The 22510-nt window shown below is 36.9% G+C and overlaps 1 protein-coding gene across 7 annotated transcripts in view; it reads left to right on the top strand.

Moving 5' to 3' along the window:
• The window catches only part of Ntng1 (netrin G1), a 338851-nt gene that overhangs the window by 276057 nt on the left and 40284 nt on the right, over positions 1-22510 (top strand). For 2 of the 7 annotated variants that reach the window (XM_028757371.1, XM_028757369.1), the window contains exon 6: positions 13497-13631. The exons of 2 other annotated variants lie outside the window; for them this stretch is intronic. In XM_028757371.1, coding sequence (XP_028613204.1) covers positions 13497-13631 — 135 coding nt within the window. Of the gene's footprint in view, positions 1-1742; positions 1803-8657; positions 8826-13496; positions 13632-22510 lie in introns of all 7 variants that reach the window. 3 more of the 7 variants (XM_028757368.1, XM_028757372.1, XM_028757370.1) reach the window with 3 other exon arrangements.

Genomic DNA, 22510 nt, shown 5'->3' with positions numbered 1-22510 from the left:
GAAGGAAGGAAGGAAGGAAGGAAGGAAGGAAGGAAGGAAGGAAGGAAAAAAGGAAGGAAGGAAGGAGAAATAGAGGAAAAGAGAGAAGCAGGAAAGTTGAAGAGTGAAAATTGAGAGTAGGATTACATAGGAAGAAATAGAATTCTTAAAATGGATCATGAACTTCTAAATCTACAAGGTAATATTAGATTCACACTGACATCTTGCCTATATGTACATGTGTTTGTATATAAATAGGGGCTTATCTCAATAGAAAGCAGTGCTCTTTTGCCTTCTTTCTCCAAAAATAAAGCATTCATCACTGACTTCTGCCTTCCTTAGTTATAGACAGGATGTTCCTTTTGAACTCTAATGAATACAGATGGAGGAGGAAATGAGCAAAAGGAGGAACCAGGAAATAGCTACTAAGCAAAACAAAATATATTAGCAATTTGTTGAGGAGTCAAATTGAAGGGCTGCATTTCAGTCCACTATCGGAGTGATGAAATCGAGACTGTCCTAGATACATACATTACTAGCAAATAGAATTACCTTAATCATTTGCTCTAAATGAATTTCTCCAAGTTTCTTGGTATATACATGGAAGAAGAAATACAGTTCAAGCTCATTCCTGCTAATACAATTCCCCAAGGAATGGGTAGGGAGAGGTTTAGAAGTTTTATTCCTTGGCAAGTTCACTGAGAGCATCTTTGAATGGCACACAGTATTTCTCACTGAATTTAGTACTATGACAAACATACAAGAAAAGACCTCAGGCTTAACATTTCTCCACAGTGACTTTTGAGCTGAATAAGATTATGCTTTGTTCAAATCATGAAATGGACCCATTTGATTATTTTGCTGTTTTTTGGTGTCATGGGACAAAAGCTTTCAGAAATGGCATTAGGGAAGGCCAATTGTACAATTTATTTTTTTTTTAAGATGTGGATAAGGAGCTCAAATTAAGTTACTTAAAAATGTAATGCAGCTGGATTAAGTGCTTAAACTGGAAATACTAGTACCAGGTAAACTGCTGAGCAGAGGACAGTTCTGTAGAACCATAATTTATCTTGCCAACATCAGCAAAGACTCCCAGATCCCATACTGTTTCTGTTATTTGCACAAGCAACTCATCATGAATCAGTGGAAAAGAAACAGCAGACTAGTTTAGAAAAACAATTCTATCATTAACAAAGGAGACAGCAGCACTGAAGTAATACACACAGAGACAAGAAACTCAGTTTTTAAAGGGGCCCATATTCTAGGTGACTGAAACAATGCTGAATGGTTGACCATATGACTATGTTCTGTGATCTCTAGTAGGTTCGGCAACAACAACAAATGGTCTAGCTGTCTCATACATAGACAAATGTGTGATGACACAAAGTGACATGATAAACTGAGGCATTGATATTATGTGTCACCTCAACATTCCAACAGTTACTTGTGAAGCAGGATGATCAGGGATCCTAGTATCCATATTATCATGAGGATAAGCTTTGTTCATGGGACTCCTGATATAAATGTTATTTTTCATACCTCTAAAAACAAAAGCTTTATTACTAATGACAGTATTGAATCATTTTCACCCAAATAGGAGCCTTACTTTGTAATTGCAACAGATTTCCAGAAAGAAAAAGAAAGATAAGAACAGACTCTTCATCTAGGGCTCCACAAAGTGGGTTGGTAATAAGGTATTAATTACAGTTTGAACGTTTCACTATTGTCTCTAATTTGCTGTTCATTTTTTTAAACCTATGCAGTTGCTCCCAAATTAGCTTTGTCAACAGTTTCTTCTGTTCAAGTTGCAAACCACAAGCGAGGTAGGAATTCTTGGATTCATACAGTGATCCCATGGTGTTATGTGTTGTGAGACATTGCACTGTATGAATCTGGAATATCTGTGAAGTGTACCCATCAGCTTATTGGTGAGGCATGTTGACTGGTACCCAGCCAATGCATCAGCAAGTACCAAGAATGTTACATATATAAAAAGTGGCTTCACTCAGAAATTCACCTGCAATTAAAGATGCCTCAAGATTTGTTTTCTGAAAAACTGATGTTTGGATAGGAATTATGACAGTTTAGGATATTGGGTAGATCATGAGTTTGAGAGCTCTAACACTCATGCTCCTTTTATTAAAAATAAGAAAATCTACTGGCAGTGGGTCTCAAGGATGTTTTTTTGTGATGTCAGAAAGGCAGACTCTATGGTTCCCATTTCACTATGTGACTAAGGAAATATGTTAAAGCTTATGATTCCAAACACGGTTTTGAACAACTGTGCAAAATATCCATGAAGAGTTCTGGATTAAGTATTGGCCACTTTCTAAAATAATAATCCTGTCACTTCCTTTAAATTAAAATGGGCAGCAGCTCATCTGTGACTCATGAATGGCCTACTCCAACTAGCATCTGCCATTCACAGAATGAAGATTTTTCAGGAAACATGAAGACCCTGTTTTTAGTTCTTCACCAAATTTCCTTAAATGTCCTCTGTAACAGGTGTGTCTTGTTTTCCACTCTTCACTGTTGGGCATATGTCTTCCTCCTTGTTTCTTATTTTATTTTCCATGAAACACCTCTTGATAAAATCTTGGTTTGATTTTTGTGGTGAAATATCAAGAGAGCTTTCTTCTTGCTTAATGAATTTAGCTGTTTTCAAGACTGCAGTCCATGCTGAATTTATATTTGAAGCATATAGAGAAAAGGAGAAAGTTGGTGACAACTTGGGAAAAGGGAAAATAATCACATTTAAACTATGTCCTGATGCATCATGGTGTATTTTGAATTAAGGAATATTTAGAATGTCCTTTGGAGGCAATTTCATCTGTACTGGGAATTTGAGAGAATAAGTACCAATAAACCTGTGGTAGGTTCAGAGGGTTAGGAAGTTGATCTGGACTCATGATCTATACCACAGTAGTCATTATAACAATGGTAAGAAGCTTCCTCATCTATAATAAGCAATGCTGTTGAACCGAACAAAAGAAATAAAGGAAAACAGAAATGAGAGAACTGATGCTCTTTCATTCACTCTTATGCCCAATATACCAAAGGCCTCTTGACATGAGTCTTACCCTGGGACCTCTAGTTTCTTCAGTCAGAGTACTAATTAGTTGTAGACATATTTCAGAAGCAGGAAGAAGCCAGTTAGTAGAGGAGAGTTACCATTAAAAATGTGCAGAAGATGCCCAGAACCTGCAGAATGGTGCAGAACAGGGTAGAGTGAAGAAAAAAAAAGAGAGAGAGAGAATTCTATAGGTTCTTCATTTCTCCCTTGGGAAAGATCTCGTGGGAAACATCATACTGTTAATTCAATGAAGCAAAAAGAATTCTCACAATTTTTATTCATTTGCCTCCTTTCTAAAGTGGCTTTTCCAAACCCTTTCTGTGTAAATGAATGAAATGAATTTTCAACAGCTTTGGATCTGAGTAGACTTTCCTTGTTTGAGAAAATGATCTATGACAACTAGAGTGTATGTTGTTGCCATTGCTATAGTCACATGGGTGATGTAATAATATAATTTCAAACAAAGGAGTAAAATAAGAAAAATAAGATATAGAAGGGAAAAGAAATCTCTTCTTCCTGATATTATTTTTCTTCAATTGTCTTTGTCTCCAACCTTTGGTTTTCCTGTGATTGCCATTTGTCAAGGTCTTCCACAACCAGTTTCAGTCAGAAGAAACCTTGTGAAAACCCTGAGAGGGCTGTGGGCCTTGGTTGCCATGGAAAACCAATTAACAAGTCAATTAAAGAGCCAACTATGATCTCTTTCCCTCTCAAAACTATCTCTAGCCTTCCTTAATCTTAACTGGTCACTAATAAGTGCCTCATTATCATAAACACCTTGCATGACAGAACATGTGCCATAAAGAGATAAAAATAGGTACATAAATAGACATATATATATATATATATATATATATATATATAATAGACCTAGGCATAATAGCAAATGTCTTCTGAGTAGATCACTAGTCCATGGCTAAAGACATCTGAAGACATACTTGATCGTTGCACACTGGAATTTTCTACTGTTTCTAAGGTTGATGACACTTCTGCATTTCCTTCAGTGCACAGGAGAGCCCATTCCAACAAAGTATCTGACTCTAAGTGTCAATCACACTCATGCATGACTGGACCTCTTTCTCTTTACCTCCTCACATAAGGTGCCTGGTACATGAGAATCTTGGTAAATTTGTTGCCTGTGCTTGCCCTGTCACACCATGTACTCGTGAATGTGTGCTTTAGAGACTTCAGCTCTGTTTACTGAGGCAATAACACATACCTGTTATGCTATATATTACAATGTGACTTGAAATTTAAAAATATAAAGGCATGGCAATGTGCAGAAAGCTACTTTTTTTCTTCCTAAATTGATCTGTACACAAATGCATTCACTCAGCTAATATAATCACTAACTCAGTTAGATCTTATTGTGTGGTGCTGTTTTTCTAAACTGTATAATGTGTAGGACATAGTTGAACTTTCTTGGGATTTGAGTGGTAGAAGAATAAATTTAAACCTCTCTTTCCTCTTTGTTTTCCTCTATCTCCTGTGGGAGAGTACTTTGGAATCATTATTCATTCATTTATTTTCTCATTCAATAGAATTTCTGAGTGATTAGCATATGTCAGGCAATGCTTTAAGTTCTGTGGTTATAGGTTCAAGCAAAGCAGATATGGTCTACAGTCATGTGTTTATACTGAACAAATAGCAAGACCTTTTGAAAATGCAATTTTCAGATATTATAAATGCTAATAAAAATACAAAATCGAATTAAGATATTGGAAGATTAGTGTGTTTAAGTGGCAGGGTTATTATTTCAGATGAAGTACTCAGAATTTTCTTTGGCCTGGACTTGACGCAGAAAGTTCTGGGGCAGCAAGTACTGAGCAGTGTTTGAGGAGATGTCAGGAGAGGAATACATAGACATGGAAATACACTTGGTGTGTTTCAAGAGCAATAAAGAGGGGTCCTGCAACAAGTGAAGAAAAGAATAGAAAGAGTCAGGAAGAAGCCAAGGGTTGATAAACTAAAGAAACAGGGAACTTACTAATATAAATGAGATGGGAAGCCAATAGGATGGTGCGGAGTGAGGCACCCTGAGCTAATCTGAGTTTCTATTGGGTCATTCTCACTGCCAGGAAATGCAGCTTAGAGATGATGACAGTAATGTCAGTGAAGGGCCATGTTATCTGTAGCTCAGGATGAGATGGTGGAGATGGTGAGAAGTCAGCTTTGCCCCTGTTATAAAAAACATAGCCAAGTGGGTTGACTCATTGACTGGTTGTAAGTAGAAAAAGAAGAGATGCCGAGGACAACCCTGGCGTTACAACGTAAGTAGTAGGAGAGGTGAACTTGGTATTTTTTAAGATGCAGGCACTGGTTGAGCAGCAGGGCTGGGGTAGGATCCCAGCATCTTAGTTTCATACATGCCAACATTAAGATGTTATTTAAATGTACTAGTGAAGATGGAGCAAAGGGTGCCAAGTGTAAGACAAGCATCTGAATGGAGTCTTACTAGGGAGTTGGTTCAGGTTGGAAAATAGTATTTTGGAGTGTTCTACATAGAGATATTTTTAAAGTCTACATATATATGATTTTTAAACTCATAAAAATATCTAGGGTCATCTAAAAAGCATAAAGGCCCAAGAACTAAACTCTGAAACATGTCAAGTGTGAAGACAAAAAGCAAGTGTATAACAACAAAAACAATTAGTGTGGAAGGAGGAAATCCTACATCCAGGGTTATTCTGTGACTCTTTAAGGCAAGATTGCCAGGTAACCCAAAGGACAAAACTGTGGTTAATGATGAACTACAACTTGTAGGGGAACACCAGGGTGGGGAGGCCTGTGTGGGTGGGTGGGAAACATCCTCATAGAAGCACGGGTGGTGGGGATGGGATAGGGGTTTTATGGAGGGTAAACTGGGAAAGGGGATAACATTTGAAATGTAAATAAATAAATATCTAATAATAATAATATTTTTAAAAAGAGAAACTTGTTTCAAATAAAACTTGTTTCAGTTGGGAAATATATTCCCATCCATGTGTGCCTGCTAACATTTTAGCATAGTGAAGTAGAGAATTGAATTTAGCCATGAACAGTTTTCCCCAGAAGACTGTGTGGAAGTAAGAGGGTAGTAGAGAATATAGAAGGAAGTGAAGTTCTAAGAAAGTACCATAGATTCTAGGCATCGCAAGAAAAGAAGGGAAGATGTGCTAGGTCAGGAAAATGAGGAACTAAAAATTTATCAAATAGTATCATACCTTGGGACTTTACATGTGCAGTACAACTCAAATTGATCATATCAGGAAGGATCATGCATGGCTCTGTGCTTGAATAGAAAACTAGATAGTAAATGATGGTAAATTAATAGCCTGAAAAAATAGGACAGTGTAGTAATCACTTATGAATTATCCCTTTGGATAATTGTTATAAACTTTATTATAAAAAACGTTTAAATAAATTAAAACATCATACCAAAATTATTCACACCTAAATTCTATATAACTTAATGAATGGATACTATATATATTCCTCTAATGCCTTCCAAATAAGTTTCAAATACTTTTTTAATTTTATATTCTCAAATATATTATTGCCAGAGAGGACAGCTTTTCCAAGGTCTCAGAAACATTGTAGAAAAGTCTTTAAAAAAACCAAGTTGTCATCAGCCTACTTCCTAGATCTTTGATTTTTAATATCCATTAATCGTTGGAAATATACTTATAATAGTACAGGTGTAATAGATTATTCTTTATTAAATAACTGTTATCAATTCTCCTAACAAATTAATAATTTGATTTTCAAGTGAGACCCACAAATACTCAGTGCCACCACAGAAATGAAGGAATTGTAGGTTGGGTAACTTGTTTTCCAAAGTAATTCACTTCAAGATCTGTAACTTTGCTGCTGTTGGTAATATTGTTATTCACTTGGCACATCTTACTCCATTTTATTCCGATCCTTTCGCTCTCACACTGAAGTCCCACAGTCTCTTTCTCTCAATCCTTCTCTTCTACCTGGTCCTTCCTGTTTTCATCCACAGCCCTACTCCTACACCTCTATATAACTAATCTCCAATGGAGTCGTGTGGCTTCCAGATTCCCGCTTTGTTCTTGCTTCTCTTTTAAGCAACTAGATCCAACAAGTTGCTGACACTGCAATGGCCCTCTTCTACTTTTCATCATCTCCCATGTCCTCCCCTTCTTTTAGCCAAACTGGATTTCTTATCATCAGGATCTTACCTTTAATCTTAGTGTTTATTAAAGTAAACCAGATCTCTGATTAATGAATCTACACTGTTCTGATAAGTTGAGAAATAGTAAATGTAGTAAATATGGCATATTTATATGTGTATGTATAGATGTATGTATATATCACATCTCCTTGCTTTCTTAATTTATATACACATTTTCACTCTGATTCGAAGATGTTATATTTCTTAAAAAAAAAAACAGTGTAAGCTTAAAGAAGTAAATTAGCACCTATAGTAATTCTGTTTCAATAAAATACTGAATGGAAGAAAGGATGAATGAATGAATGAATGAGTTCAAATCGTTACTTTGTTTGACTTTGTTGCTGAGTAATATAAAACATTAATGAGAAGAGTATTGTAAACAAACACAGTTTGCAGAATCATAGTTCAATTTTCTTATTAATGTCAGCTAGGCAAATCCTCATATTTTGATTCCGATTGAACTGTCTCTCCTGATTTTTTGAGACGTATTAAATAGTTAGTTATTCCAATGAAATCATTGGGTTTTTTTATCATTTATTTTTGAAGGTTGAATTAGATTTAAACAATTTCTTGGGTTGGGTGAGATGCAAGAGAGAAAAGCTGATGACTCTCCAACCACTTCCCAGCTCCCACCCTCCTCATGTCTCTGTAGCTCATACCATATCACTCCTCCTGGGCATCTCTGGATTTTAAAGAGAAAAGGGAAAAGGAATTAGGGGTACAGTAGGTCGCTGAACTCCCCTTTAGTACCAGACATAGTAAGAAACTCAAGAGAAGGATATTTTAACTGTTTTCCATAGGAATAATCTCCCTGTATTGTATATTTTCTATAACACATAATCATGAATATTTGACTTGAAAGAAACAAGAAAGTCATATCCTCCTAACATTGGAGAAAAACAAAATCAAAACCTGTGTCATTGTCTCAGTCCTTATGAACTAGCCCTGGTGTAGATAGAACTCCACCAACATCATAAGCGAAAAGAAAAACAATGAGACAAAAGAGCCACGGGAGTCAGCAGATCCACACACCTGCTGCTGCTCATATGCATCCCTCCCTCTTTTTAGGGCTACAAAGATGGGAGGAAAATGGGGGAAATGATGCAAAGTCAGTAAAGTTTTTCATGTGAAAAATTAGACTTTTGCATCCGTTTAAATCGAGCCTTCCCAAAATTTTAAAAGGTGTGCACCTGCAAATGCTTCTGTTCATCTTGTCTGCCAAGAATTAACAATCTTCAGTAGTATTTGTTCAACCTTTCTATCCTGCTTGAAACAGCCACCTGTTGTCACCCTGTGTCATGTTGGTTGCCATATATGTAACGCCATGGCCATCATCTTTTCTCCATCCTTCATGTCACCCAAGCATGTAGCGTGCTATTTCTCTGCTGCTGTATACATTCCGTATACATTTCTGTTCTTCCTTGCAAGACTGTGAATGCTTCGGCCACTCCAATCGGTGCAGTTATATCGATCTGCTAAATACAGTCATTTGCGTGAGCTGTAAACACAACACTAGAGGTCAGCACTGTGAGTTATGCAGGCTGGGCTACTTCAGAAATGCTTCTGCACAGCTGGACGATGAGAATGTGTGCATAGGTCAGTTCCATTATGATTTCAGCTTTTGTTCTGTGCTTTTGGAGCTATGGGGAGCTGGTTAGGGTGAAGAAGCTGGTGATCTGCACGACAGCTGAGCCAGAATGAATATCCTCAATGGAGTAAATATCCTTGGTAGACTGAAAGTTCGCTTGCATTTGGATAAAGCCATATTTGGTTTGGGGGGTGGGGGTGGTATTTGATTCTTTATATTGTTACATTGAAGATGATGTCATGAGAAATCATATTTAGGAAATGAAAATATTCAAATTTTCTTTCTCTGGTCTTTTCTTTCTTCCTTTTGTCTCTTTAATTATTTGCATGAAATCTTAAAATCTGATAAATTTTTTATCTGATTTTACTCACCTCAAATTGTAAATTCAACTTTTAAGATGATAATTAACTGTATTAGGTAAGAACCTTTGTGGTAGAGACTCAGGTATAATTGATGATGATCTACAAATATTGGTACATTAAAAAATGTTGCTATTATGAATTGAGAGCTTCTAGCAAGTTCTAATGCGAAAGTTTGCCTAACTTTTATATCAACAGTAATGAAATTCCATTTATTGGATTTTCCTATTGTTCCCAGAGGAAGAGTAGTTTCTCAAAACTTCTCCAGGTTATAAATTCTGTTAAATCATAACACATATGAGCCATAGAAAATAGGATGTAGGAAGGAGAAATCCAAGGAGCTTTGTCCCTCTCCCATGACTGATTCTTCTCAGCTGGGAAGGATCAGGTGCTCCTTCCCTTTTGCAAAAGTTTCTTCTACCTTCTATTTGAAGAGCCTTACTTTAAGGAAGGAAGTCTGGAGCCAGGCATGCTGGGCCATCAGTGCAAGTGGTGGATAAATGAAAAGAATCAGAAACTTGAGACAGGCTTTGGTTACATCATGGATAGAAACCAGCCTGTATTGCATGAGCTCCTAACTCAAAACAGTGGTATGAAACAGCCTTATAGAGAAACAATAAATGGAATTTCATTGTATAATTTACTCTAAAAAAATGCATATATTTGAAGTGCCTATTGCCACACCAGTAATTATACAGGCAGAGATTTCCAGAAACAAAGTTCAGTAGAGTGGATAAGTTGTAGAGCATACTAGATGGAAAATGAAAAATGATGTTTTATCAAAAAAAGAGGCAGTTTTCCAATTCAACTGTGTGTCTTGGATCCCCCCTTTCTGCTTACAGTGTGACAATCATAGACATTCTTGTCTACTATCATTGAATAGCTCTATGGTTATTTTGAACTTATTTGGACCAAGTATTCACAATACTGTTTATGTCTGCAGTTTTTTCTATTTCTTTCAAAATGCTTCCTTATTTATAATTTGGGAATTAGTGGAGAAGGTACTGGAGTTAGATGCTGGAGAGCTGGGTTCAAGACCCAATGTGCTATTCACTAGCTATGTGCCTTAGGTAAGTCATTTAAACCTCCTGGCTTTGTTGTAAGCAAGTGGACAGGAAACACTGGTAAAGCATGCACTGACCTGCAATTAAAGAACAACAACAAAAAAAATCCAACTAATTCTCATTAACAAAACAGTAGGGTAAGTATTATAATAATGATTTTTTCTCTTTTTTATTTGGGGAGGGTGGAAGACAAATTGACCCAACTTGTATATTCTTAGCAAAGAACATCCTGACTTTATAGACTGAACACTCTCTCCCAAGGACTTTAGAACAGCTAGCAAAGCAAAAGATGCCTAAACTTTACCTCAAGTATGCTTTTTCATGACAGCGGCCATCCTACTGTCATCTTATGAAAAGGTATCCAATTACCTTCTTAACACTTAGATTACGAAGACTTGAGGATATTAATAGAAACAAAAAGATGCACAGCTGTCTTAATTTTGAATGTCGAATATATTCTGCCTTATGCCACTTGTGAAAATATAACCTTGTAATAAATACAGAAAGAACAGAAACGGTTAAGTGAATAGAACCACTAGAGCAAACCCTAACCCATTATACATATACATATGCATACACATATATATATATATGTATATATATATATACATATATATATATTTATTTAAAGTATTTCACATTTAAATACTTTAAAGAAAGCAAAGTAAAAACATCTTACAGCGAAAGATTGAATACTTAATTTGTAAGTCCCTACCACAGCAATTGAGAACTAATTGCTATTTAGTCCAGACAAAACTAAAGGAATTGAATGGATATTTGCTTAACTCATTCTCACAGCGTTGGGTACTAATCTCAAACACTTTGAACTCTATCTACACCTCTAAATTTTTTTAAAAAACCTTTTTTTCAAAATATGCCTTGCAATTTTTTTTAATTCACCATCCAGCTTTGAGGGAATAGCTCACATCACTGAGCTATCTAGATGTTTGATATCACTTTATATTATAGTGAATATATAATGCAGCTGGATAGTTCATGTTGCCACGGTGATTGCTGCTTTGTGGTTACTGGTGAATTTATTTGATTTTCATACATATTCCAAGAAGACATACAGTCATGTCTTCTGAGATACATGCCATTTCCCCATGATGATTCAACAATTACATGAAAGTGGCATCCTTGTATGCTTTTGCTTCTTACAAACTTGAGCATTAAGCAGGAAGCTAAAGGATACGTGGTTTCTGACCTTGAGTAATCACTGCTAATAATTCCCCTAATGAGCTTTGCATCAGAGAGAAACACAGGGCTCAGCAGTTGCTACTAAACATATCTCAAAGTTATTATGCATTATTTTTAATTCTCCTTGAAACCCACGATCAGGTAATGAGAGGTTTCTTTACACAGAACCAAGGAAACTCAAGACGATTTTAATGCCCATAAATAAATAGTAGCATAACGTTTTAATTGAGCTGTGCAAAGTATTTTATGCTGGTTTGCAATCTGACAGCCCTGTATTTTCTTTATACTTTCATGTAATAAAATATTATCCTCACGGTCACTCCTACTATACCATGTATCATTGAATAGAACTTCATAAGTGATAGATCTAAAAAACTATTACTTGTGTATAAAGTGAAGAAGGGAAAACATTATGTCTCTTGCCCATTTAATTTTATGACTAAGATTACATTGTTCATCTTTCTTACAACAAAGACTGGGGGTTACTATGGATTAGATGTTGGACAGTGTATTTTTTTTTAATTTTTAAAAACCTATCTCTTTGATCACTGTGGACTACTTGGAACAGCATGCAGGTACATGCTGCCCAGGTGTAACTCCAACTGGCTTACAAAACACCAACAACTCTTTATCAACATGCCCACTTTATAAAGGGCGACCCATTCCAGAGTGATGTAGGCACAACTCAGTGAATAAAAACGTATAAACAAACATTAAAAATCACAACAAAATAATAATTTTTAATTATTCCTATTTACACATAGACACACATTAGAATAGATAATGCTGCCAGCGAAAAGTAGAAATGTTTTGAATTTTATTTTAGTTACACACACACATCATTATAAAACTAACTGTTTTATGAGAATACTGAGCTTTAAATACTGACTTAATACAACATAAACCATAATTTAAAGGTCCTCCACATCATTTGAAGAAATTTTCATTTGTCTCAATGACAAAATTTGGCAAAACCTCCAGGTCTATTCACAATGATAATTCCAAATTCTCATTGCTAATGATACAACTTAGTTATAATTAAGCTGAACTCCCCAGGGCTTTAGTCAACTGGTTGGCTACACGATTTTATCCAAACGTTTCCTGAGAGATCCTCACAATGGTTTCATCTTTAAAACAAAGAAGATTGAGAAACAGAAAGTAGTACTAACCTGCCCAAGATCCCACAGCATGATAGTGGTGAAAAGAACACCAGCTCAGAAATCCCTTGCTCCAAACCACCTGTGTGCCTCCAGCTATGGGACAAGTTTCCCACTTCCCACTTAAGCTTTGAACACTATAAAGCTTCAGACATTAAAATGCCCTGTGTGGGGATCAAAGAACCATTCCCTTGGCTTTTTAATATGACAACCCATTACCTCACTCAGACAAGGAAGTTGCAAAGACAAACATACATCTCAGTTTATCTTCCTTCAGATTGGGAGTATGAAATTTATTTTTCTTTCATGGTTGTTCACCTAAGTTACATAAGAGCTGAGTGATCATGGCCAGCAAACACATCGACTAAGGGCTCATCTCAAAGCCTGATACACATAAATAAGTTAAGGCACCGTCCCAAATCATAAAGCAAAACTACCTTTAAATGAGTAAAGTGCATCCGTATTGCACTTTGAGACATTCAGCCATTCCCAGATATTGAGTGTAGCAGATAAACCCATTTGAATAATTTAAAACAGATTTTACACTGATGGAATATTGATTTATCCTTGATATACACACTTCTCATGGCATTCATTAAACCGTCTAAAAAAATGTCCTAACAAATGGAATCTCCATTATGATCTGTTACTGGTGAAAGCATGATGTCTTATTTCCTTGGAAGGGTTCAGTTCTTTTTCTCCCATATCATAAAGATGATACCATGGAAGGCTGAGAAAGTAAATAAATGGCCCTGAAATAGGCACATTTGCCAAAACATTTCATTAATGGACATCTTTCTTTAAGTAAGTGAATCCTTCTAAGTAAGTGACGCTCCTGTGTTGATAACTTCTAAGCCACTTGACGTGTCTCCAGCCTGTGTATTGTCTTGTTTCTACAGAGTGTTATTGTAACCCTTTGGGTTCAATCCATGATCGTTGTAATGGCTCAGGATTTTGTGAGTGTAAGACTGGAACAACAGGGCCTAAATGTGATGAGTGTCTGCCAGGAAATTCCTGGTACTACGGCTGTCAACGTAAGTAACTCTGGGAGCTGCCCTCTGCCTGCTGCAGCATGGCTGACTCTGCTTGTCTCGGCTGGAATGTGCAGCGTCTCAGAGCAGAAAAAGACCCATCCAGCAGTAAAGCTCCATAGGCTACTTAGTGCCCCAGCCTGTGTAGGAGAGTGATCCATAAGTCGTCCAGCTGGCTTCTCTGAAACTCACCCTCATCTCCTCTGATGGCTAACACAACTTATATTGAAATATTGTATGGCAATGCGTATACCTGGTCAGACCATAAATTAAGTGGCACAGTAGGGAACCCAGCTTGGAAATCCTCACCACAAAATGAAGTGTGATGTGTATGTGGTTAATATATTTCCTGAATTGAAAGCTTCTCTGAAACTGCAGAGTTCATAAATTCAACAATATCTACATAACTTATAACCACCCTTGCTATCATGCCCACCACTGAGTCTTAACCCAGATCCTGGAGGTAATAAATCTAAGGCATATTGAAATGCTGTGGTAAAAGAAATGAAAAAATCAATATCATTTTTTGAGACATTGGGGTTAGGTGCCACATAGCGAACCTTAGAGAGTTGCTGTTTGGCTCATCCTCTGCAGACTCTCAAGTCATCTGAGAAGCTTGTCAGGCAGGAGGCATGTTGGTGTGTCCATGAATTCAAAAACATTTTAATCTATGAAGAAATTTCCTGCCTCCATTGTAACTTCTTCTGCTTTATGGTTCTGCACTCACTTTGCTTTCCATGTTTATAAACTTACTACATACACCCACGTCCTCTGAAACAAAGATACCCAGAGGAAAGGAGAGCAAGCCACAGAGATCATCTGAGTTGTATTACTGCCACCCTCAAAAAGAAAAGGAAAAACATGGGAAAGAGATTTCAGAGCTGACTTTTATTTAACCATAAATATGAAGGAAATTTTCAATTGAACATATAATTAATATAAAACGTACTAAGGAGGTATATTCCCATCTCTAGGACCTTTGGAAGCATCTTGATGTCCTGTAATTATAGAACATCTCAATTCAAACAAAACATATGACAAGCCCTAACAGCTCCATGTCTGCCCTATTGGACAGCACAGCTATACTTCTGTGTGCTTATTTCTCATTTGAATAAAATAGTAGCATGCAGGAAACATAGAGACAGTTTCTACGAGAAATCATGTTATCTATATAATACAATCATTTTATTTCCTACATAAAATTAAAGAAGATAAATACTATGACAACAACTAATAGCATTAAATTTCACTAGAAACATGTACAAAAACTGATCTAATTTTCTATCTGCCACTCATGTAATTTCTAGGTATCTGGTGGTTACATTCATATGTAACACAAAATGGCATGCTATGAGAAGATGGACTGTAACAATAAGAAGAGATTTTTGGCATTGGGCAGGTCAATATTAGAGATACCAAGAGCTAGGCCCTGAGAGGAACAGTGAAAGGCACTCAAACGGCCTGAAGTAAAGCAACTCCCTTGAACAGTAGCTCAAGATAAGGCTAAGAATTAAAAGGCCTGTCTGCTGTAATTTTTCAGAAAGCACTTATCCTTAAGAGTAGATTCCTAAAACCCCATGAAGAGATAGGATTCAGAAAGCACTCTACCGTCCTAAAACAGATGGACATGAGTCTCAGAACTGGCCATTAGGCAAAAGCAGCAAAGGAGAGAAGGGACCCAATGTAGAAACAAGTACCTGTTAGTCTTGCCATTCGCCAGGAAAAACAAAACAAAAAACTGAACAAAACAAAATGGGAAATATCATTTTGAACCAAATTGGAAGTAAGCATTTATTAAATATTAAATATCGACTAAGAGATTGACTTTAGTCAGGACCATTCTCCCAGAATTTCCCAGCTTGTATGGTCTCCAGTCACTTGTTGCAGGGGCTTATGAAGCCAAACCTATAGGTCATTGTACCTTCCCATGAGGCTTTCTTATTTCCCAGAACTATAATTCCCAGCATTCCAGAAAGTTACCTAATTCATGTGCAGGTGGGGCTTACAGGTTAATTACAGGAATTAAGATTCATCATACGAAGAATAGAAAAACTGTAGTTGAGATAAACATCGCTGAAAGTTTCATAGAAATGCTTCTGTTTTTGTTTGAAGCATGACCTTACTCTCTAGCCCTGACTGGTCTTCAACTCATGATGTTCCTGCCTCAGCTTCCTGAATGCAGGTATTAGAAGCCTGTGTCACTATGTCTGGTATGTAATGTAAAGTCTGATGAAAAAAAAGGAGCTAGGATCCTGGAATGTAACAGGAGTAAAATGATGGTGAGGATACAAATTACAAATTAATTTTATCAGATGGCAATATGACCCCTCACTCAACTACACTATATTAGCAATTAGAAGATCAGAAGAAATCCTGTCACCTAAGATTTTGTTCTGGAAATAGAAGGTGCATTTGAGCCCCTGATATACAATAAAAATAAATAAATAAAAATAAAATATTCTGTGCCTTAGCACCCTTCAACCCTAATGCTTTTGTGTGGACCATTGTCCTTGGTAATAATGGAGTTGGTATGGAGTGCCTCCTAAAGTGCGGGATTAATGAGAGAAGCTTCATAGATGTAAACAGATAGCTGCTGTGACATAAGGTCATAGGGTTGGGTAACAATTATGACAGAATGAAATCAGAGCAAAAGGAGCTGTGTACATGGATATCTACAAGTGAGGCCCAATTGGGAATGAGGCTTGTGCAGGAAGAGACATCTGAGTTAACGGCTAAGACATTGGTAGGAGCTGTCCAAGGTGGCTTGTGGGCAGAGATGCAGGAAATAAAATATTGTCTTGGCAATACCAAACATTTTTCTTATGACTTGGGAAGTGTGTGTGTGTGTGTGTGTGTGTGTGTGTGTGTGTGTGTGTATCCATCCTGATGGCCTCTCTCTCTCTCTCTCTCTCTCTCTCTCTCTCTCTCTCTATCTCTATCTCTATCTCTATCTCTCTCTTTCTCACTCCCCATTCCCCTGCCATGTGTGTGTGCCATGTCTGTGTGATACAACAAATATTTTTAAAGAAAGGAAAGAAAAATAGAAAGTCGATTGTGTTATTTCTTGAATTCTAGCCAAGAACTTTTATGTCATCAGGGAAAAGAACCAAAAGTACTATATAAGAGAAGGATGGGAGACCCAATATATATGCTATTAAACAAAGGTGTGTAAGAGTGAGATTTCTCTCTTGGAAGACTTATTCTTTCACTTCATTAAAGCAAAGATTGGAGTAGTTCAAAACTGGATTTGACATATGCATTTAACATATTTCAAATTTACCTTTGAACACACAAGATTTTTGGTGTTTTATTTTGTTTTACCTCTATCTGAAAGTCTTTTGCCTAGCCCAGTGTTAGATGCAGTCTAAGTGGCAGAGAAATTAACATGGCAAGAAATCAATACCAAGAAGAAACGAGTAGTAGAGTAAAGCTGGCCATGACATTGGCAGTAATGAACTAGGAATAAATAGATGTGTGTGTGTGTGTGTGTGTGTGTGTGTGTGTGTGTGTGTGTGTGTAACTGTGTCTGTGTATGTATGCATGCATGCATGTATGTATTATGTCTATCATATATATGTATATTTTCATATATGGTGACACACAATTGTGATATCAGGACTTAGGAAGTAGATGCAGAAGGAAAAAGAGTTTCATGTCATCCAGTGTTTATAGAGTGCTCAAGTTTAACCTTAGCTACATAAATTCATTTCGAAGAAGAAAAACACAAAAAAAAGAAGAAGAGAAGGAGGGAAAGAAGGAGAAAAAAAGAGGTTTTCAGGATAAAAATTATCTTAGTGTAAAGTTTGTCCAAAAAAGAAACAAAGGGAGTTTGAGAATAAAGAAAAGTTTCAGCTAATAACATTTTAAAATCAGAGGTCACAGCCAAGTATAAATAAAACAAAGCTGAAAAGAGCAAGCAAAAATTCTTGTCATATGTGAAGGGTTAATTCAGTATCAACACCAAAATTACTGGATATATTTGGAATATTTTCAGCCAAATATAACGTGAATCTCCACATTATAATGAGTGGTTCTAGCGATAGTTATGCCATGTTACAGAAGGACACATGTACGATACAGGAAAACCCCACATTATTACCTTAAGCTACCAATACTCATCTTTTTCATTGCTTATGTTACATGAAATCACAAGCTGCATACAAAAATGGGTTCTGGGGAGGTTTGAGCATTTGTGGGGAGATCTATTTTATAGGTTCTGATACAATAACCATCAAGACCATTAGCTTTCAATGCAAAAGATAATGGTATCTTGAAGATGGAATACAGTTTTTGCTTGAAAGAGGAATAAACAAGAATAAGACCTACTTTAAAACTATACTTACTTGGATTGGAAAAAATGGTACAGGACAAGAAAATGTAGACTTAAAATATAAATTAGAAAGATCAGACAGTGAAATATTTTTAATCAGGATGATTGACTCTATGGAAAAGACATTGTAAGAGAAAGAGTATATTATCAATGAAAGATCATTAGAAAGGGTGTACTGCCTCTTATAAATTTAAAACTTTTAAATGCTCTTTTATCTTCAAACACAAGTGAATTAAATTGTCAAGCTATCTGATAAAACAAACAATATGTTCTGCCAAATTGTTCACATATATTGATGAGAAGTTTTCATCAAAAAAGTGAAAGAAGTTATGTGTTTTTGTTATTGTCATTGCTACTGTTTTGGGTTGAGTATTTTGTTTGTTTGTTTGTTTTTGTTAGTTTTACTTTGAGATGAGACCTTATGCTATATCCCAGGCTGGCCTAGAACTTAATCAATCTGTAGCCCAGACTGTCTTCAAACTGAAGATAATCTTTCTGCCTCATTGTCCAAGTACTAAGATTTTAAAGATGACCATGTCCCTACTACCAGTTATTTGTTTGTTTATTTGGTTGGTTAGTTGGTTGAATAACTGGTTGGTTGGTTTGTATGGCTCATTTCTTTGATCATTCATTCATTTTGTTTGTTTGGTTTGTCCTTAAGCTGAGTCCTTCATCTAGAACTGTAGAGCCAGTATCAAGATGAACACAAGTAAAGCAGTAAATGCCATGAAGGATTCTTTTTCATGGCCAAGAATAGAAAATGTGAAAGACAAACATGCACATCAAATTCTTGACCCATTGTGGATCTGGAAGGTGTTCCAAATAGAGTAAAGTAATGAGGGAGAAACAGACCAATAAAAGGAAGGGATATATATGCACATCTTTTCATAAAATAGGCAGAAGTTTTTCAGGAATTCAGGTACTGCCTCATTTTTGTTTCTCAGTTGGTTCTTTACATTTGTCACTCTGACATCTGTCAACTGTCAAGACACTGTGGAGTATGTCATTTAGCATCCAATATGAATTATAAGGAAGTAAGAGTTGTCTGGACTACTGGCAGTCATGTTGGATTCAGTGCACCTGAACAATTTCTGACCTATAGGATCTTTGTCCCCAAAGGTGAACCAGACTACAATGGAGTAGAAGTTCAGCGAGGTCACTGACCAGTACTCAGAGTAACACACAGTTAGGAAATAAGATGACAAAGATACCACTGTCACACAAAGGAGTAAAGGCTGCTAAAATCCCATGTACTGATGTCAAATCCATTGAAAAAGCTTCATAATATTTTTGATAGAACTGATAAAACTGTTTTAAATGTGTGTATAAGAAAAATGTATCTTTAAAAATCTAACTTAATAATTAAGACTCTCACACACGTGCTATATGTTGACACTCTGATGCACATTTAGGCTAAAAAAATAAATTAAACTGTAAAAGCCTAGGTGGTAAGAAACTGTGGGAACTGTCACTTAAGTGGTAAAGATGCAGGGGTCCCAGATAACACCCTGTCTTACCCTCAAGACAGAATGTACAAATAACAAAGGAGTTAACATAGTTTTAGTTGAATAAAGGCCGAAGGTCATGATCCCAATAAAACATACTGCATACATCTAGTCTTTATAACACTTGCATCATAGTAAGGCAGGGATGCAGGACAGCTGTTCCCTTGATAGAGGTGTTTTTCATGTGAAGAGTTGAAGCATATTGGCAAACATATAATTTGGCCGATTACAGATGTCAGCCAGTGTTTATTACTTTTCTCATTGCTATGACAAAGTACCTGACAGGAAGCAATTTAAGGAAGGAAGGAAGGGATTATTCTGATTTATGGTTCAAGGAAAATATTTTCTCATCAAAGGGGAAGACATGCAGCAAGGACAGGAAACCAGCCAGTCACATTATATCTGCGTTCAACAATAAGAGAGGCAACAGCAAATGTGAGCAAGCTGCAAAACCTTAAAGCCCGCATCAATGAGTCACATTTCTCCAGTTAGGCTCTAACTCCTGATGGTTCCATAACCTTGCCAAACAGTGCCACAGATGTCAGTTTTCAAACACATGAGCCTTTGTGGGACATTTCACATTCAAACCAAACAGCGCATTGAGGTCTGTGATGGATCAAGTAGACCTGTTGGTTAATGGAGAAAGAACAAGAAATGTGGGTCAAATGAAAGAGGTTGCTTTCAACTTACCAATTTCCAGTCACAGTTGTCTCTAGCTATCTGAGGTACACTAAGAAATGACAGATTCTGCAGTCTGTGAGAAAGTTCAAAGGGATGATTAATGTGCCCTTTCTCATAGTGATTCTGGTTGGTCTTGAGTCAATAGAGACTCCAGTGAAGATGCCTCAAATTTTCCAACATTGACATTAGACCAAGGCCATGGGGCAGAGGGAAAGTATGCCCAGAATGTCAGCCCAGGTATCCTTAGGAGACATGCTGGGCCACTCCACTGTATTCCTCTCTAATTACTATTTACTTGTGTATCCCAGGCTTTTCTTTCAAGCTACTCATATTTTGATCTATTACTTTTTCCTACTGCATATTTTGATGATACTTCTTTCCCTCTCACAACTCCTTCCAGATCTTCCACATCTCCATACCCACCCGACTTCATGCTCTTTCACTCTTTTTGAGAACAAGCAAACAAAATTCAAAATCAAAGCAGAACCATCAGCTTCCAGACTACTAGTGTTTTTAATCCTTTGAAAGTCAGCAACTAGGGATTTATAAAACTCCCTTTATTCTATGGATAGCTTTTGATCCCAATTCTTCTGCTACCAGAATTCAGGAGTTTTATTTCTTCCTTTTCTTTCATTCTTTTTATTTTATGGAGATTAATTTCTGCAGGCCTGACAACTTGTGATCCTGGAGATATTAGGAAGACGTTCCCAATTGGTTCTGTGAGATGAAGATTACACCTCCCAAGACAAATACATTGAACCTAACTTGTAATTTTTCAATTGCCTCTGGTTGCTGCCTCTTCCTATTTGCTGTGTTACATTAAAATGTCCAGTTCACATTTCACCAGATGACCTTACACGTTGAATCTGTTGACAGGAAGCATGTCACCTTAATGTGGATGTGTCTGTCATGCTTGAGAGCATTTACAGTCCTAGACGGCAGGTTCTACTTATTTAACTCTTTTATCTCTATCACCAAAAGTTTCATTTTTGTCAATAAAGTGAATGATTCATTGGATCCTAGCTTTTAATTTCCTTCCCACTAACTTGAATGTCAGTGTCATTTCCCTTGCTGAGTACCACGCACAGAAGAATGATGAAAATATCCTGAGAGGACTGCTGCTATTCCTGCTGCCCAGCTTCTCTGAGTGGGAAAGCAGTGCTCTTTAAACAGCCATTCCGTGCCTCTCAGAGGTAATTGAAAAGAGAAAATATTAGGAAAACAGAAGATAGAAAGTAGCAATGTATAAGCATTACAAATATGCTGGGTCTTCCTCCAGGGGAACAAGGTTCATTTTATCAGCTAGAAGAGAAAGCTCAGAGCTGCCCCCAGTTGTGAAATTTCTCCTGATTCAGCAGTCATGCTAAGAGCTGTTGCTTTCCAGCTGTACTTCTTGTTTTTCCCTGATATTTAACTTTGATTTGGAGTTGTCAGACAAGGCCCACCTACCTCTACCATATCAGAGACCTGGGGCCACCCCTGAGTGATGAGGCTAGGGCTTCAGGGATTATGCTGGCTGTGGGAAGTGCTGGAACTCTCCACATACTAATGGCTCTATTCAGTGAAGCCATGAGAGGCAAATACCAACACAGCTAGCTTGGTGGGAGTGAGTGGTTCTGAATGTACTTCGTATAGGATTCTATACTAAATGGATTCAAAACCTACAATTCCTAAATTTTCAAAGGTCCACTTGTGACAAATACAAATATTGCACAATGAAGAGAGAAATTTCAGGCATTTTCAACATCATAAAATCATGACTTCTAGCCAGTGGCTCCAGTACCTTGTTCTTAAACCAAAAGGAGCCCTCAGTTCTCACCTGCAAAGCAGACCTTAAAATATTGACTTGGAAATCCATGTTGGATTTTTATCTTTGTTGGACAGAACATTGAGAATACCAAGTATACCCAAACTTAATAATTCCATGCTACCAAACTATCCAAGATTAACAATAAAAGCCTGTGAACTGTCACTGCCATTCAGTTGCATGGGAAGAAGTGCAACATCTAGGTCCTGTCTGACAGATGATCAGAAGGGCAAGTGGAAATGAAGACTGGAGCTCTGCCTTGATTTTGAGTAGAATAAATATAGGATCTCACCCTGGGCCATTCTTTACACACTGGTGAATGCATGTTTGAACCTGTATGTGAATGAGAGAGACAGAGACAGAATGTGTCAAAGTCTTATAAAGTTGTATGTACAAAGATAAGAGCTATGAAGTGTGAAACCTCAGTCCAACAACAACATGGCCACCCAACTTGAAGTCTGTAGGAGAAAATGAGGTTTATATTTGAAGTTGGGGATTTTTGTTACTCTCTCTCTCTCTCTCTCTCTCTCTCTCTCTCTCTCTCTCTCTCTCTCTCTCT

This window comes from Grammomys surdaster, unplaced genomic scaffold (assembly GCF_004785775.1).
Source record: "Grammomys surdaster isolate TR1022 unplaced genomic scaffold, NIH_TR_1.0 126158, whole genome shotgun sequence".
Classification (NCBI taxonomy): Eukaryota; Metazoa; Chordata; class Mammalia; order Rodentia; family Muridae; genus Grammomys; species Grammomys surdaster.
This window is presented reverse-complemented; position numbering and strand designations above follow the sequence as displayed.